Source organism: Cynocephalus volans, chromosome 10 (assembly GCF_027409185.1).
Source record: "Cynocephalus volans isolate mCynVol1 chromosome 10, mCynVol1.pri, whole genome shotgun sequence".
Lineage (NCBI taxonomy): Eukaryota > Metazoa > Chordata > Mammalia > Dermoptera > Cynocephalidae > Cynocephalus > Cynocephalus volans.
In genome coordinates, this window is record NC_084469.1 from 6,715,148 (window position 1) to 6,732,071 (window position 16,924).

At 50.3% G+C, this 16,924-nt stretch overlaps 1 protein-coding gene across 1 annotated transcript; it reads left to right on the top strand.

The window, feature by feature from the left end:
* Positions 1–5,400: 5,400 nt before the first annotated feature.
* On the top strand, positions 5,401–14,944 carry CDK5RAP3 (CDK5 regulatory subunit associated protein 3). The gene is made up of 14 exons (XM_063110756.1): positions 5,401–5,475; positions 5,665–5,710; positions 7,900–8,031; positions 8,643–8,743; positions 9,120–9,168; positions 9,841–10,019; positions 10,208–10,344; positions 10,564–10,708; positions 11,141–11,251; positions 11,660–11,738; positions 12,357–12,445; positions 13,818–14,023; positions 14,340–14,511; positions 14,616–14,944. Exons 1-14 carry the CDS (start codon positions 5,470–5,472, stop codon positions 14,679–14,681), a joined length of 1,518 nt encoding a protein of 505 aa, XP_062966826.1. The 5' UTR covers positions 5,401–5,469; the 3' UTR covers positions 14,682–14,944.
* Positions 14,945–16,924: the final 1,980 nt, after the last annotated feature.

A 16,924-nucleotide genomic window follows, 5' to 3' on the forward strand; every position in this document is an offset into this window, starting at 1 on the left:
TATTCCCTCTTAGTTTTGCAGGTCACAAGTCTGAAATCAGGTTTACTGGGCCAAGACCAAGGAGTTGGCAGGGCCTGGATCCCTCTGGAGGCTCCAGAGAGAATCTGTTCCTCGCCTCCTCCAGCTTCTGGTGACTGTAGCCATCCCCGGGCTTGCGACCCCGTTTCTCCAGTCTCCGTCTCCTCTGTCTTCATGTCAGCCTTTCCTCTTCTGTATGTCTGGTTAATGTTCCTCTGCGTCTCTCTTGTAGGACACTTGGATGGCATTTAGGGCCCACTCAGATGATCCAGGATTATCTTATCTCAAGATCCTTAACTTGGTCACTTTTTCGAAGACCCCTTTTCCAAACGAGGTCACACTCCCAGGTTCTGGTGATTTGACATGGACATCTTTTGGTAGGTCATGTTTCCATTTACCATACTCTCCTTTCTAACTGTATTGTCAGACAGTGGCAGACGACGAGTGTGTCTTCCCAGATCCTCCTTCAAGGCCAGCCATGGGAGTGTGGTCAGCAGTTGGCCACTGGCTGTCATCTCCTTCAGGGTCTGCCTCACCTCACCCAAGGGTGTGCCCTTCTGGGACAGCAGCTCACTTCTAGGGATATAAAAGTCCAGCCATTCCAGCCCCTTGAAGGACACTCTGAGGGACAATATTCACTCCAGAATATTGTCAGGACAATGGATTCGCCGTCTGACCAATCCTACTTCCATCTGGTTCTTCTCACAGGAAATAATCCCTAATAAAAATCTTGCCCCCCAAAACGCCACCTAATTCTGGAGAACACAACCTGTAACACAGACATTTCAATTTTGCCAGTTTGATAGAAATGAAGCAGTAGTTTTATATCTGCATGACCCTGATGTCCTGGATTGAATTGTGCCACCCAAAACTCACATCCACCCTGGACCCCAGAATGTGACCTTATTTAGAAATAGGGGCTCTGTAGATGTATTTAGTTGATATGTGGTCATACTGGATTAGGGTGGGCTCTAAATCCAAGGACTAGTGTCCTTATGGGAGGACAGATACAGAGACACACAGAGAGCACGCCATGTGACGATGGGGGCAGAGACTGGAGTGCTGCAGCCGTAAGCCAAGGAACACCAAAGATCACCAGCAACACCCAAGGCCAGGCGAGAGGCATAGAACAGATTCTCCTTCAGAGCCTCTGGAAGGAACCGACCATGCTGATGCCTTGATTTCAGACGTCTAGCCCCCAGAACTGTGAGAGAATAAACCTCTGTTGTTTTACGCCACCTAGTTTGTGGCAACTTGTTACAGCAGTCCTAGGAAACTATACACCCACTTTCTTGTAAGGTTGAACATCTTTTCATACATTTATTTGCGATTTGGGTTTCATATTCTCTGAAATGATCCTTTTTCTTTTCTTTTTTTTTTTTTTTGACCGGTAAGGGGATGCAACCCTCGGCACGGGGCGGTCCGCACCACGCTCAGCCAGTGAGTGCACCGGCCATCCCTATATAGGATCCAAACCCGTGGCCTCGGCACTCCCAGTGCCACACTCTCCAAAGTGAGCCACAGGGCCGGCCCGAAATGATCCTTTTTCAATGTAGAAAAACATCTTCACCATTCACCATCTCATATGAGAGTTGACTTTCTAGTGCCTACAGACTGAAAAAAATATAAATGCATTTATATTTTTAAAGAAATCTATCGTGACCCAGCCGACTAATCCTGCATAGGTCTTCATTGGCTTGTGCTTAACTCAAGAAGCGGACCTAGTCCTAATCTCTTCTCCCTGATTTCCTCCCCCAACTCCCAAGAGGCTCAGGGGGGTTGACTCCAAGTCCTGAGCTGTAAAGGGAGGGCCGAGGAAAGGAGCTTGGAACCTCACGTCCCTCCCCCAGACCACCCGATCACGGTCCCCACTCATCCTGACCACCACCATCATAAATACCTTCCTGCACAGGCCACACCATCTTTCTTTCCTTCCTTTCCAAGCACCCATTAAGCACCTGACACACAATGCCAGGTGCTGGGGTTACAGCGATCAACAAGTCTGTACTCCCTACCCACAAGATGCTCACAGACTAGTTGGGGAAACAGATTGAAAAAAACAACACAGAGATTAGACTCCAAACAGCAAGAGGCCCAGGCAAGGTTGCTAAGTTTCCAGGGCTTCCAGCCCAGCAGGCAGATACACCACACATGTGTGTGCACACCCTCTCATCCCAATCAGTGTGGCTGTGAGCAGACACACGGACCATAAAGTAATAAACATATGATGAATAAAAGAAATGGATTATTTGAATGTCAAGGGTGAGCCTTTTTTTTAATGGATATTGCAGGAGGATAAATACTGGGCACTCTCGCCCAGACTGGGGTGTGGTAAGAAAGAACTTTTGAAAGGGTCAGGGACTGCGGGGGTGGGAGTCCAACTGCCTGGCACAGCAACTGAGGAGAAAGTGGGAATCAGGCCGAATACTGAGGGAGGAAGAGACTTGGGGCTGTTGTGGCCAAGTGGATGGGGCAGGCGGGGGTGTAGGAACAACGAAGGCACATCACGCAGAGGACAGGAATGCAGGCTAGGGAGCCAGACAAGCCTGGGGTTGAATCCCTGCCCCACCAACCACCGACTGTATGATCTTGGCTCCCTTGCCTTTAAAGTCTAGCTAATAATAGTACTCACATTATGAGACTATTAGAAGGATCAAATTAGATACGGCTTGTAAAACATTGAGATCTACACTGGCACGTGGCACAAGGTTATCACTTAATAAGCGAGCTTACAACATCAACAACAACAAAGATGGCGAGGCAGCCTGCACACAGAGCACCTCGGGCCCTGTGCTTCCTGGTCCAGCGCTGACACAGCCCTGGCTGTGTCTTTTCTTACCTGTGCTGCCCCTCCCCCAGCATCCCACCTGCTAAATCAGTAGAGAGTTAAGAGACTCTCATGATAAGAAGCCTCCCGGATACTCTCCCTGCCTCCTTTCAGATGCTGGGAGCCCCGATGACCAAATTGTCCCCTTTGCAGGCAGAGTCAATGCCCTGGATGCCAGACCATTCATGTGCTTATCTGCCCACCTGCCCTGAAGTTCCCTGTGGCCTTGGGAAAGTGCAGAATGCTGCCCAAGACCCATGCTCTTTAGCTCTGGGGCAGCCTCCCTGGGGTGAGCAGCTGGGCAGAACTGTTATTCTTCTGCTCTACCAGGTGAGTCACCTGGGGAGCTGCGGGTGGTGGTGATGTGCTGGTGGTCTCTGCTTCCACCAACTCACTAGGGCTGGATCTTCCAGACCTGCCCTGCCCTATTCTACCCAGCCTGTTGGTTTAAGGAAGAGATACACCTTGAGGGTATGACAGTGCCATGCTTCTTGGGATGTCCCAGAGAGCCTGGAGCACACAGTTGGAGCCAGTAAGTGTTTGTTTAATCATGGGGGAGCCCAAGCAATTCCTACAGCCTGAGTCAGGACTCTGAGATGGGAGCCAAATTCCCATGAGAGAGCCCTGAAGAGGCTCTTAGTTCTGCCCTATGAGCCATTTTTGGGGAAGTCTTTCAGCTATAATAATAATTATTATATATAATGTTCATGTATATATAGTTTACACAGCATGAGAAAATATACCTGAAGTATATTGTAAACTGTAAAAGAGTTATGTACATCTAGTATGTTTATTTATTTAAGGCTCTAAACAGAAATACCCTGAGATAGGATAGGTGTTATCTCCATACTGAGAAAGCTGTGGCTATCAGAGAGGTTATGGAAATGGTCCAAGATCTCACTAGGCAGGAATCTAGGTCTTCCCGCTGCTCTAATACACCATGTAGTTCAATCAAAAGCTTACTGAGCCCCAAGTGCTGTGCTGCACAGGGGTAGGGGATAGGTGTGTGGGGGCAGTCTTTAGAAATAGCATACCAGCTCTGTGAGATCCCTGGGAATGTCCTTATCCCACACTCTTTCCTCACTCTACCCACTTCTTGGCCGATCTCAAGACTTCCTTGGCTTCAGCCACCACCTAGACCACAAATCAGCCAGCTTGTGACTCTCCAAACTGTATCTCCAGCCTCGATGACTCCCCAGAACCCCAAAATTATAGGCCCAAGTGCCTTCTGCACACTTTCTACCCTGGGGTCTCCTAGCATTGCCAACCCCACAAGTTCAAAGCTGAGATCCACTCCTCCCCAAGACCTGCTCAGCATCCTATATCCCTGTCTCAGGTGGTGGCACTCCCACCCAACCACTTAGATGTCATCCTTGGTGTCTCTCTCCCTCACCCACACAGCCAATCAATTGCCAAGTCCTGTTAATTTTCCTCCTGAACATCTCTCAAACCCAGCCCCTTTTCTCCTCCCCACATCTTCTGTCCAAGGTCAGGCCATAACCTCCTTCCAATCTCACTGTCTCTAGTCTTATCTCCTTCGAATCCATCCTCCCTGCAAGCAATCTGTGCAGGTCCCTCCCAGCCTCAAGTCCTTAAAACCCTTCAGTGGTTCCTCTCTGTCTGCAGGGTGAAGTTCAAATTCATTAATGAGGCTCCCTTTGATATGACCCTTTCACCTTTACAGCTCCTCTCTGGTCACTCCCTGCCTCAAACCATTTTCTGCACAGAGGTTGGCCTGCCTGCAGGGCCGACTTCATCGGAGTGAGATCACGCAGTGCCATCTGGAAATTCTTCTTAATTTTTTAACAAGGGAGCCTGCATTTCCATTTTGCACTGGACTGGCCACATAATTTGGCAAGTCCTGCCTGTCTGTTGTCCCCTGTACCCGTCTTACTGTTTGTGGTCGCTAAAGCTTTGTCTGTGTGCAGTCCCCTCCCAGAACACCCTTTCCCACGTCACCCCTCTTTCTGCAGTTCTTCCTTTAAGACTCAAGGTAGGTGTTACCTTTGGGATGCCTCCCCGACCCTCCTCCCGCCCCTACCTAATCGCCCAACACGAAGCAGGTGCTCAACAACCCATGTTCATTAGATAACTGAATGGGAAGGCAAAGTGTGACAAGTGCCACAAGAGACCTACAAACTGTCACAGAAGGTAAAGTGAGGCAAAGTGATTAGAAGGCATTTTCGGCAGCCTTGGAATACGCCGTCCAGCTCGGCGCTAGGACCCTGCCTGCGGGGGCGTTAATCCGTGCGGAGAGTTCCGCGACTGCCCGGGGAGGAAGCGGCCCCGACCGGCTCTCGAGCACCGCCTACCGCGATCGCGCCGGCGCTGCAGCCCTTTCCGAGTGCCCCGCCCCTTCCCGGCCCTGAGCCCGCCTCGCGTCACCCATTGGCTGTCCTCTGTTTCCCCGCCCCCCTGGCTCAGCCTCAGCCACACGGAGTCTCTGGTGGGCGGGGCTTGAGGCTAGGGGGTGGAGCTTGCGCCCCTGTTGGCTCTGCGGAAGGCGGCGACGTGGCGGAGGGAAGCCTGTTTGTGTCTAAACTGAGGCTCAGTCACGCCGGCTCTGGATTGGTGGCGGGGCGGGACAGGCCCGGGTCTCCAGCCGGAAGCGGAAGTGGAGGAAGATGCAGGTGTGGGGACAGGAGCTGGGGGAACTAGGGTCGGCTCGGACCCTCGTCTCCGGCCTCACTCCGGGGCGCGGCCCTCCAGACCCGTCGTTCTGGCCCCGCAGGGTGGTGGTTGGGACCGTGAAATGAGCGCGCGAGTGGCGCGTCCCCTCCCCGCGCTCACGCCCCCCTCCCCACCGTGTCTCCTGCCAGGACCATCAGCACGTGCCCATCGACATCCAGACCAGCAAGCTGCTCGGTAGGAGGGGAGGCACTCACGCAGCCGGCTGTCGGGGGGAGGCCTGTTCTTCGGCCCCTGTCACCAACAGCCGGGAGCTCGGACACCTGGAGGCCTGGGTTGAGGCGCCGACCACTCGCCTTGTTCTGTGACCCATCTATGGGCAGACCTGCTTCTGAGAGCAGCGGGAAGGAGCCATGTACTCGTACAGAGTCTGTACTTGAAAAACCTACGTTTTCTTCTTTAACATTGATAACATGGTATCATCCAGGCACAAAGGATAGATGCCTTGCTTTAAAGATGGTCAACTACTAAGTGGCAGATCTGAAAGTGGAACTTTAAGTCTGTTCGGCTCCATGGCCATGCTTTTTGCATTATGCCAATAAAAACTATCCCTCCTTTCTTTTTAAAAGATTCCATCTCCCCCTTGATTTTAGGAGGAAGAGGGACATTAGACCCAGTTGGAAAAAAAGCTCTTTTAGTGGCCAGGACCTCTCCAGGTTGTCTGCATCTGGTCTTCAGACCTCCTCCCCAGTTCAGAGCCAAAGAAGGGCCTCTTCATTCTGACCGTGCCAGGGCATATGCACAGCTCCCGGCATTTAATTTATTTTTTTATTTTATTATTTTTCATTATGACATAGTTGATACAATTATTATTATTACTTTTTTTGTGTGTGTGTGGCTAATGGGTACCAGAATCTGAACCAATGACCTTGAGATTATAAGGCTGCACTCTTAACTAACTGAGCTGACCCACCAGCCCCTTCCAGCATTTTAATTTTTTTTAAAGATGACCGGTAAGGGTATCTTAACCCTTGACTTGGTGTTGTCAGCACCACGCTCTCCCAAGTGAGCCAACCGGCCATCCCTATATAGGATCTGAACCCATGGCCTTGGTGTTATCAGCACCGCCCTCTCCCAAGTGAGCCACGGGCCAGCCGTACCCTTCCAGCATTTTTAAATGCTCATTGGATTCATGGGTTTGATGCCAGTCTTGTCCTTAAGACGCTGTTTGCTGTCTCAGCCTTTTGGTTCTGGTTCTATGATATTGACTGAATTTTTCTTTCTGAAAAATTGAGAGGAATACAGCTGAGGGAGTATAACTGATATTATTGTGAGACCCCAGTGTTTGACCAGTTGGCAGATTTATTAACAAGGGCCAAGGTTCTGAATTCACCACTATATGGGGCCATTTAGTCCATCCCATGCAGTGGCCACCCGTGGAGCTTCTTTAATTTCCCTTCAGATTGTCCCACCTTTTCAGCGCATGTGTACTCTTGGTGTGTGAGCTTGTCCTTGGTCACGAAAAGGACAAATAAAACAACAACCATGCATTAATGGTTTGCTCCATACCAGGTGCTGTTGTAGGCAGCTGACATTATAAAAATGAAGATCACTAAGATTTATTGAGTCTTTGCCATGTGCCAGGCACAGTACGCAGTGCTTTACCTAATTCCCCTTTGTACTCAGTGTCATATTATGCCCATTTTCCATGGGAAACTGAGGCACAGAGAGGTTGAGAGACTTGCCCCAGAAACCTGATAATTAGAACCCAGAACCACCTAACCACAAAGCCTAGTCCTTTGCTCTCTCCTACTGAGGAAACGTGCATAGCTCTCAAGCCACAAATGTGGGCCCAGTCTCTGAGAGGCCAGCCACTGGTATTCATGTGTGCAGGGTGGTACCTTACTGTTAAAAGTAGACCAGTGTTATCTAGTCCTTAGGACGCTGTTGGTATTAGGGGCTTTGCAGTTGTTCATTCATTCAGTACTTGGCATAATCATCTTGTATTTTCCATTGTCATGGTTAATCCCAGCCTGAGGAAGTGGAAGTTGGACAGCATCCTCTGTCAGCAAGAAAGATATAAAATTACCCATAGAAGAAAAAATATTATGGAGAATTTAGAATGGTCAAAATGGCACTTTGAAAAAAAAGTGGCACTTTCAAGTCAGGACCAATTTAAAGCTTTTCTTTATTTCTGTGTTGAGGCACTTGCTCTATAAAAATCATACTGTAGATGAAGTCAGATTATCAGAGTCTGTTTAGCACCAAGCATCTCTTTGGGCCTGTCTTTATTCCCATCTTCCCATGATCCCTGTACCTTAACCGATATAACCTTTAGCTGATATCTCAGTGTATTTCACTTGAATGAGTAACGGAGTGTTGATGGTATGAATGGGAATGCTGTGATTTGGATGTTTCTCTTGTAGACTGGCTAGTGGACAGAAGGCATTGCAACCTGAAATGGCAGAGTCTGGTGCTGACAATCCGAGAGAAGATCAATGCTGCCATCCAGGACATGCCAGAGAGTGAAGAAATTGCCCAGCTGCTCTCTGGATCCTGTGAGTGCTTTAGGGCTATGTCCCTCCATCCCCTCTTTCCTGGAGCAGTATGTATCAACTGAACTGCTCTCTTGTTTAGCCACCAGGGCTGACCCATAGTGAGAAAGAAAGATTTTTATTTGGGGTATAGATGCTGGTTTCTTCCAAAACAAACTGATGAAGGGCAGAGCTCCATGCTAAAATTACTGGCTGTATAGTATACATGAGTCACACCCCTGCAGTGGCCAGAGTAGGTGAAGAAGATACCGTATCTGTGGGTTCTGCACGTATGGATTCAACCAACCGCAGAGCAAAAATATTTGAACAAAAAAATGCATCTCTATTGAAATGTACTGGCTTTTTATTCTTGTCATTATTCTCTAAACAATACAGTATAGCCACTACTTACATAGCATTTGCATTGTATTAGGTATTATAAGTAGTCTAGAGATGATTTAAAGTATACCGGAGGATGTGTGTTGGTATATGCAAATTCTGTGCCATTTTATATCAGGTACTTGAGTGTCCATGGATTTTGGTATCCATGGGAGGTCCCAGAACCAATCCCCCACTGAGAGTGAGGGACAACTGTATTGTAATTCTCAGAGTCCTTGCTCTTCCTTGCTTTCCAGACATTCACTACTTCCACTGCCTAAGAATCGTGGACCTTCTCAAAGGCACTGAGGCATCCACGAAAAATATTTTTGGCCGGTACTCTTCACAGCGGATGAAGGCAAGTGTGGACTGAGGGCCGGTAAGGTACAGCTGGGGACATCCAGTCTGTGGGTCAGAGCCTCTCTGGACTCTCTGAGGATCTGGTGGAAATGCCTACATAGAATGTTTCCTGAAATTTCTGTCTCTGTAGTTTGTGCCAAAAGTAGATCCTACCCCCCAGGTTTAAATTTTCAGACCCACTGCTTTGGGATCACTCATTGGCGCCACCTTCTTGAAATGAAGTGGGTGGTCCAGTGAGCATTAGGAGTTGAAGGACATGGAGTGTGTATTCGATTTGATGTGAAGACTGAGAGAGCCTCCCCTACTCAGGGACTGGGCTGGGATGTGGCTGTGAGTGCTTTTCTGGCTTACTTTCTCCTTTTCTTCCTGCTCAGGATTGGCAGGAGATCATAGCACTGTACGAGAAGGACAACACCTACTTAGGTAAAGTGGCCCATTCAGGGAGTCCTGGCATCCATAGGGAAGCCCACGCCCAGAGATCTGAGACATCAGGCTTATAGCAGACACGGTCTGTGTGTGGGTAGAGGCTGGAGTGTAGATGCTGCCTGTTTGTAGGTGGGAAATCAATTCCACAGAGTGCTAGAGGGAGGAGAAAGATCAGGCAGGTGGTGGGCGTTTGCTGTGCCTGACCAAGCAGGTGGGTGTGGGTCTTCCACTAGTCACCTCTTGTTTACGTGGAGTATGCTGCCCACACCCCCCAGCACCCCCATTCTACCAGGCAGAAGAGGCAGGGGTCATCCTGAGGCCATATCAGGTGCCAAAGAGAGAGCAACTAAAGGGCTGATGGTAGTTGGGGTTGTATTTTTGAATAGTATAATCATAATAGCGAATATTTACCAAGCACCTACTCAATGCAAGGAATTGTGCTTGGTGTTCTGTATGGATTCTCTGTTCATCCTCACGTAAATACTATTGTCCCTGCTTTATAGATGAGGGTTGGGTAAGAGAAGTTAAATAACTTGTCTTAGATTCCACAGCTAGGAAGGGGAACCCCATGCCCTTTGCCACCTCATAAGGGTATATTGGTGTGAATCCTGGGGCATGCCTGCCTTAGGGTGTGGGTCTCCTGGGGTGAATTTCCCGGGCCCTTCCCAGTGGAACTCTCTAGCCTTCTGGTTCGGAACGTCAACTATGAGATCCCCTCACTGAAGAAGCAGATCACCAAGTGCCAGCAGCTACAGCAAGAATACAGCCGCAAGGAGGAGGAGGGCCAGGCAGGGGCTGCTGCGATGCGGGAGCAGTTTTACCACTCCTGCAAGCAGTACGGCATCACGGTGAGCGGGAGGTGCTTGGGCCCCTGTCTGCCTTCCTGGGCTCAATCCTGTGCTACTGGCCAAGACTCCCTTCTCAGCCGGCTTGGACCTCTCTTGGGCCAGTGTCTCGCCTGTCTTCAGTCTTTTGATGTTTTCTTTAATCTGTTCCCACCACTTCTGTCTTAGCCCCCCTCTTCTACCCTCTCTAGGGAGACAGTGTCCGAAGAGAACTGCTGGCCCTAGTGAAGGACCTGCCCAGTCAGCTGGTTGAGATTGGGACAGGGGCTCAGTGCCTGGGGGAAGCCATCGACCTGTACCAGGCCTGTGTGGAGTTTGTATGTGAAAGGTAAAAAGGACGTCAGCTTCTCTCCAGCAGGGGTAGGGTGTGCCTCTCCTGTGACCCTTCGCTATTCTCCACTTGTGTTTTCCTATGTAACATTTGGGCTTTATTTTACACACTTGAACCAATGGGAGCCTTGCCCACTTGACCATGTAGCCGAAGCCGAGGCCCAGTGCTGGCTTCAGGAGTGCTCAGCAGGGGAGTCAGTTTTGTGTCCTGTTGAAGCCCCACCGAGCAGGTGTTGCCGATGCTGCGATACGTGCAGAAGCGGGGAAACTCAACAGTGTACGAATGGAGGACGGGGACAGAGCCGTCAGTGGTGGAGCGGCCACACCTTGAGGAGCCTCCTGAGCAGGTGGAAGAAGACGCGGTAAGACAAGCCTCATGTGGCTTGTGTGGGCCACCCTCCACAGAACCATTGGGGGCTGAATGAGAGCTGCTGCTCCTCTCCCCACCATAGCCCAAACCCTAAGACCTGAATTCAGATCCCAGAAGGAAGAAGGGGTTTTGTGTGAGAAAGACTATAGGTGGAAGGGCCCAGAAGGCCCTACTCCTTTATTTTTCTGACCTTGAGACCAGTGTATAGATGAGTGCTGAAGAAGCTCAGCAAGCTGGTTGGTTTTGAACTAGGAACCCTCAGTCACATGAGCTCTCTGAAGATGGGATCTCTTGTGGGGAGGTGGAAGCCATTGCATTTGAACGTGTGCTTTCCTGCAGGAGCAGCTGAGGCCTGCCGGAAGGCAGGGCCTCCCTTTTTTTTTAACCCACCTTCTGCAAGCTGACACTCTTTTTCCCTTTCCAGATTGACTGGGGTGACTTTGGGGTAGAGGCGGTTTCCGAGGGGACTGACTCCGGCATCTCTGCTGAGGTAGCTGGAATTGACTGGCACATCTCCCTGGAATCAGACTCAAAGGTTAGAATGCCCTCTTGGCCCATCTCTCTGAGGATTTCTGTGATTGCTGCTTCAGTCATAAGGAAAGTGTTGTCTGTGTCTGTAAAGGTGTCACTTGAAGTTCATAGTTCTAAGACCAGATGTAGTCCCAGGAGACAGTTTCAAAAGTGACATGTCAGACTTTTGTCCTCCCTTCTGCTGGTGTGTGAGGCAAGGTGTTGTGATATAGGCAGGTGGTGACTCTACAAAGCAGGGAGGAAGCGGCAATATAAGTGGGCCCACTCCGCCATCTTTGTCACCTGCATCAGGGCTGCATGTCCTTAATGCAGTTGGAGTGTGCAGTCATTGAACTTACCAAGGGCTGGAGTTTATTTCAGCTCCCTTGCCTCGGGAAACTTCTCCCGACATTGCTGGGGTCCTTTCATCTAGGAGCCAGGGGGTGATGAGATAGACTGGGGAGACAACGCTGCTGCTTTGCAGATCACAGTGCTGGAAGCAGGAACCCAGGGTAAGTGCACTGTCCCCTGCAGCCCTGGCAAAGGTCGGGTGCTCAAGGGCCCTATGTCTCTAGAAACAGAAAAAATGCACTACTGAGTTAGGCTTCTCCCACATTTAACTGTTTCTCAAAATCTTGATGAGATTGTGAGTGGAGGAGGACAGGGAGAATTCTTGAAATTAAGTCTAGAAACTCTCAACTTTTTAGAGATCAAACGTGGGCCAGCTCTTCTGGTGGGAGGGTTCCAGGGGGGTCGGTGGGCCCTGAAGTCTGACCTGACCCTCTTCCCCCCATTCCCACCAGCAGAAAGGATGTAGCAGTGTGAGCCACTAGAGGGCATTGCAGGATGAAACTTTACCTCCCGCTGCCCACCAAGTTGAGAGCCAAACTGGCCTTTCTACTGTTCTGAACCCAGCTCTGTGTCCCTCTTCATAGGCTGGGCCTTGGCAGTAGTGCCTAATTAAGGCTGAGACACATGGGAAAGGGTAACTTTCCCCCTGGCTTGGGACAGGACTTGGCTTCAGTACACTGTCTCTGTCCATATTAATCCACCAAGGGCATCTCAAACTTAAAGGTCTTTTCCTTCTCTAGTCCTCAGATATGTCACTTCTCTGTCTTTCTTCCTGGCAGCTCCAGAAGGTGTTGCCAGGGGCTCAGACGCTCTGACACTTCTTGAATACCCTGAGACTCGGAATCAGTTCATTGATGAGCTCATGGAGGTACTGTCATCTCTGGGAGATGTGGGGGAGGCCTGATACCAACACAGGTGGCTTCGCTCCAGACACCTGCATTGAGCCTTTCTATTGTGTGAAGGGTGCTGAATGTGTTCCATGTCCTGGAACAGGAGCCTCATGTATTAGTATACCCCCATTCATTCAATTAATATTTATCATGTACCTCCTAAGCACCTGGCAACATCTTAGGCACCAGAGATTGAGTAGTGAATGAGACAGTCAAAGTCCTTGACCTCATGGAGCTTATATTCTGGTGGGGAAGGCAGACAAGAAACAAGATAAATAAGTAAAAGATGCAGTATGTTAGGTGGTACTAAATACTAAGGAGCAAAAAAAAAGCAGGAGAGGGAGACAGGATTCCTGGGAGGGGCTACGCTTTTGTATCTGGTGGTCAGGGAAGGTGACCAGTAGGTCCAGACTGCAGGTGGTGCAGAGAGCACCATGCAGATGTCTGGCAGGAGGGCTTCCCGGGCTGAGGGAGTAGCTGCAAAGGCCCCGAGGTGGGCATGTGCCTTGCACGTTTGACCAGCAGCAAGGAGGCCAGTGTGGCTGAGCAGAAGGAGCTTTGAGGGGGTGGTGAGTGGAAGGGCTCAGAGAGAGAGTCTGAACGTTGGTTTGACTCCAAGTGAACCAGGAAGCTGTTGGAGGTTTTGAGCAGGTTAAGAGCAGCATGATCTCATTTGTGTTTAAATACGATCCCTGTGGCTAAGGTGGTGGGCAGCCCAGAGTAAGGAGCCCATGTTTTTGGACCTACGTTATGGAACTGGGAAGATGGGGGCCTGTCTTTGTTAATCTCTGGGTCTGTTCCCTTCCCACTGGCCTGCTGAAGATTCTCAATCCTCACTCAGTTCCCTCCTCTTTCTGCTCAGGGAGACACCTCCTAGCCTCAAGAGGAGAGGAGGGCAAAGGGTGTCAAGTTTTTATGGCAGAATAAGATTAACAAGATATGTAGCTGGTTCTCCTAATCTTTCTAGTCTTTTCTTAATCCAGAGCTTCTCAAACATGGATTCCTGGTCTGTGAAGCTCATTCCTCCCATGGAGAGAAAATCAGTATCTCACTGGAGTAAAGAGAACCCTTTGAGTCTCTGTTTTCTTAGTTATCTGCTCCACAGGCTAGGGAGGAAAGATGGAGGTCCAGAGCTTGGTAGGCTTGAGATGGGAATGGGGTGCTGAAGAGTGGCTGCCCTGCGCTCTCACGTTGTAGTCAATGAGTTTCTAGCAATAAAAGTGTTCGGAGGAAATACCCTCCTCACCCAGAATCTAGCCTTCACTTCTCGTTCTTGCATTTCAAGCAGTCTGAGGGCTTAGCTTCTGATGTTCTTTTATCAGTCTGAACCAATTCCTCTTCCGTCCTCAGCTCGAGATCTTCTTGTCCCAGAGGGCAGTGGAGATGAGTGAGGAGGCAGACATCCTGTCCGTGAGCCAGTTCCAGCTGGCTCCAGCCATCCTTCAGGGCCAGACCAAAGGGAAGATGGTTACCATGGTGTCAGTGCTACAGGATCTGATTGGCCAGCTCACCAATCTTCGAATGCAACACCTGTTTATGATCTTGGCCTCCCCAAGGTCTGGCTTTCCCCTCGATGCAGACCCTACCATCTTGAGCTCTTCTGGGACCCCTTAACACTTCATCCCTGCCTCTGGACCTCACCTTCTACTGGGGGCTCTCTTGGGTCAAGATGGGGTGGTTTGAAGTATGCAGGCAGAATCTGCATACCAGAGTGGGTATTCCTTATACAAAAAAAAAAAAAAAGATTTAAGGATGTGCAGGTGAGAGGCCAATCAGGGATTTGGTTTACCAAACTTCACCTTTTCCGGCAGTTGAATGGGAATGCTCAGGGTGCACAGCTACACCAAACACTCACTTGAGTGCCCTGCACAGGTATGTGGACCGAGTGACGGAATTCCTCCAGCAGAAGCTGAAGCAGTCCCAGCTCCTGGCCCTGAAGAAAGAACTGATGGTGCAGAAGCAGCAGGAGGCGCTTCAGGAGCAGGCAGCTCTGGAGCCCAAGTTAGACCTGCTGCTGGAGAAGACAAGGGAGCTGCAGAAGCTGGTAAGATGAGAAAGGGGAATCTGCCGGTGGGAGGTCCCAGTCTCTGCAGAGTGAGGACCCTGCACCTCTCTGCTTCCCTCCCACTTGCTATCGCTGTCTTTCAGATTGAAGCTGACATCTCTAAGAGGTACAATGGGCGCCCTGTGAACCTGATGGGAACCTCTCTGTGACACTCTCCATGTCTTCTCAGCCTTTGGGATTGAAGTGGGACAGCCAGGGATGATATTGTTGAGCCCTTCCCAGCAAGAGACCAGGCAGACTGGAGGACAGAAAGCTACGGGAAGGAACCGACACCTGGATGGTGACCTTGGCACTTACTGGTCTCTGTTCCAGAAGCTGTGTTGATTGGCCTTGTGGCCGTCTGCCTTTAACCACAGCTGCTGCTTCTAGTTTGTCTAGTTGGACTTAATAAAAGAGGAAAAGACTATAATAACCAATAGTACGTATACTCATACTGCTACTCTGGGCCTGAAGTTAAGGTTATGCCCCTGTTTTCATGGGATTCTTGATCTAGGCAGACTCCCTGGGCCATCGGTTGTCACTGTGGAGCCCCAGGTTAAGGACTTTCCCTCTTTGCTCCTGGTCACAAGGAGGGCCCCAGATTAATATCTGCAAATGGTTTAGCAAGGGGCTCTGGGATGGCCACGTCAGCTGGGCCCCTTTCCATAACCAGGCCCAGGCTGCCCCCCTCAGGCCAGAAGCCCAGGGGGAGCAGTCAAGCAGCAGCCTTGCTGGAGCCAGCAAATCCGTACTTTGCTTTTAATCACAGCTTACCTCCAGGCAGAGGGAAAATGCGGTTTAGGGAGGAAGGGTCTGGTAAACAAGGTGGAGACAGGAGTTGTCACCTTCACTAGCTGCCTGTCCACTTCCTGCCCATAACTGCCTGCTCTGATTGGATAGAGCCCACCCCAGGATAGCACCCCTCTCCCAAGCTACCTACGCATTCCCATTTCCCAGGAAGGGTAGGGGTTGGGGTGGCCAGCAATTCGATTTTAATTTCATAGCAGAGCAGTTGATTCATGGCTCTTTGTCGCTGGCGTTGACTCCCGTAATGACTTTCCATCAAAATGAAAAGTGGAGTGACACCACTCATTATTCCTGCTGCTTGTTATCTCAGTTCTGGGGAGGGCCACCCCCTCCCTGCTGCCTTTCAGCCGTCCCGGACAGTGAGTGATGGCCCCTATTAATCACCGACCCGGTGGACTCTGGCGGACACACGCTATCCAAAGGAGAGAGAGATAAGGCAGCATGAACTGCTCGGAGCCACTCCTATCAATTAATGTCAACCCACCGCTTCCCCCCAATCTTTGCCTGGTCACCTCCTTTTGGGAGTGTCGGGGGCTGAAATAAGTCCACCAATTGAAAATGGAAAAATATTGGTGTCAAATGTTGAGGTGCAACTGTCCTTAGAATAGAAGGACAGAAAAGAGCCCAGGTGGGCTTGTCCTGCCCTCCACTGCCACGGAGGCTCTTGGCCTAGGGAGCTGCTTGCTGCTTTTGGTCCCTGTCCCTCAGAGAATGCCTGCTACCTCCTGCCCCACCTGTTCAGCTGCTGGCTCCATTGGCCATCTAGCCATCAGCTCACTGAGGCATGCTGCCCTTGTCCACTCTGATGTCCCTTGCCCAGTCACCAGCTGTTACAGAGTCTATAGCTTGCAGGAACAAAGCTTTAGGAGAGGCCTAGTGGATCATGTGACCATGGCAGGCTGGGCTCAGGCCTCAGAAGCTCTTGCTCCTGGGCTTGCAGATGAGTGCCTGACTTGCCTCTCCTGCCCCGCCCAGGGTCAGTGTGGGGAAGTAGTGCTGCTGAGGTTTGGCCATTTTCGCAGGAACGGAAGTGGGCTTAGGTAGTAAGGATTTTTCTTAACAGATTTTGGCCACCTTGATAAGCAATGGATTAGGGGACTGTTCTTGCTCAGAAGGATTTCATTTTCCTGCTTATCCGGTGAAATGAAGGCCCACTCTGACCCTTAGGCTGAGATAAAGTTTTGTAAAAGCCTAGTCCCCACCCTCCTGGCCACGTGAAGACACTGGCGGTGCCCGCCCGGCTAGTATGCCAGGCAAGGGCAGCTCTGCATGTCTCAGGTCTGCTTCCAGTTTCCCTTAGCTTCACTGTGGTTGCATTTGGCTTCCTGCTTGTTTTTCTCAGAACTGCTTCATGAGTTAAGATGTACAGAGCTCTTAGAACTGTGCCTGGGCCAGAGGAAGCACTCGCTGGAAAAGTCCCAGCTCTTATGTTCGGGGTGGGGGGAACAGTAATAAGGACTCTCCATCCTGGCCTAACCTGCCTTCTCTGAAGAGAGAGGTGAGGAGCTTGAAGACCCGAGTTCCGAGCAGCCAGGACTTCAGGACTGTGAAGGAAGTTCAGGCAGAGAGAGAGGTGGTAGGCCAAGGTTACAACCTCAGAGTCGTT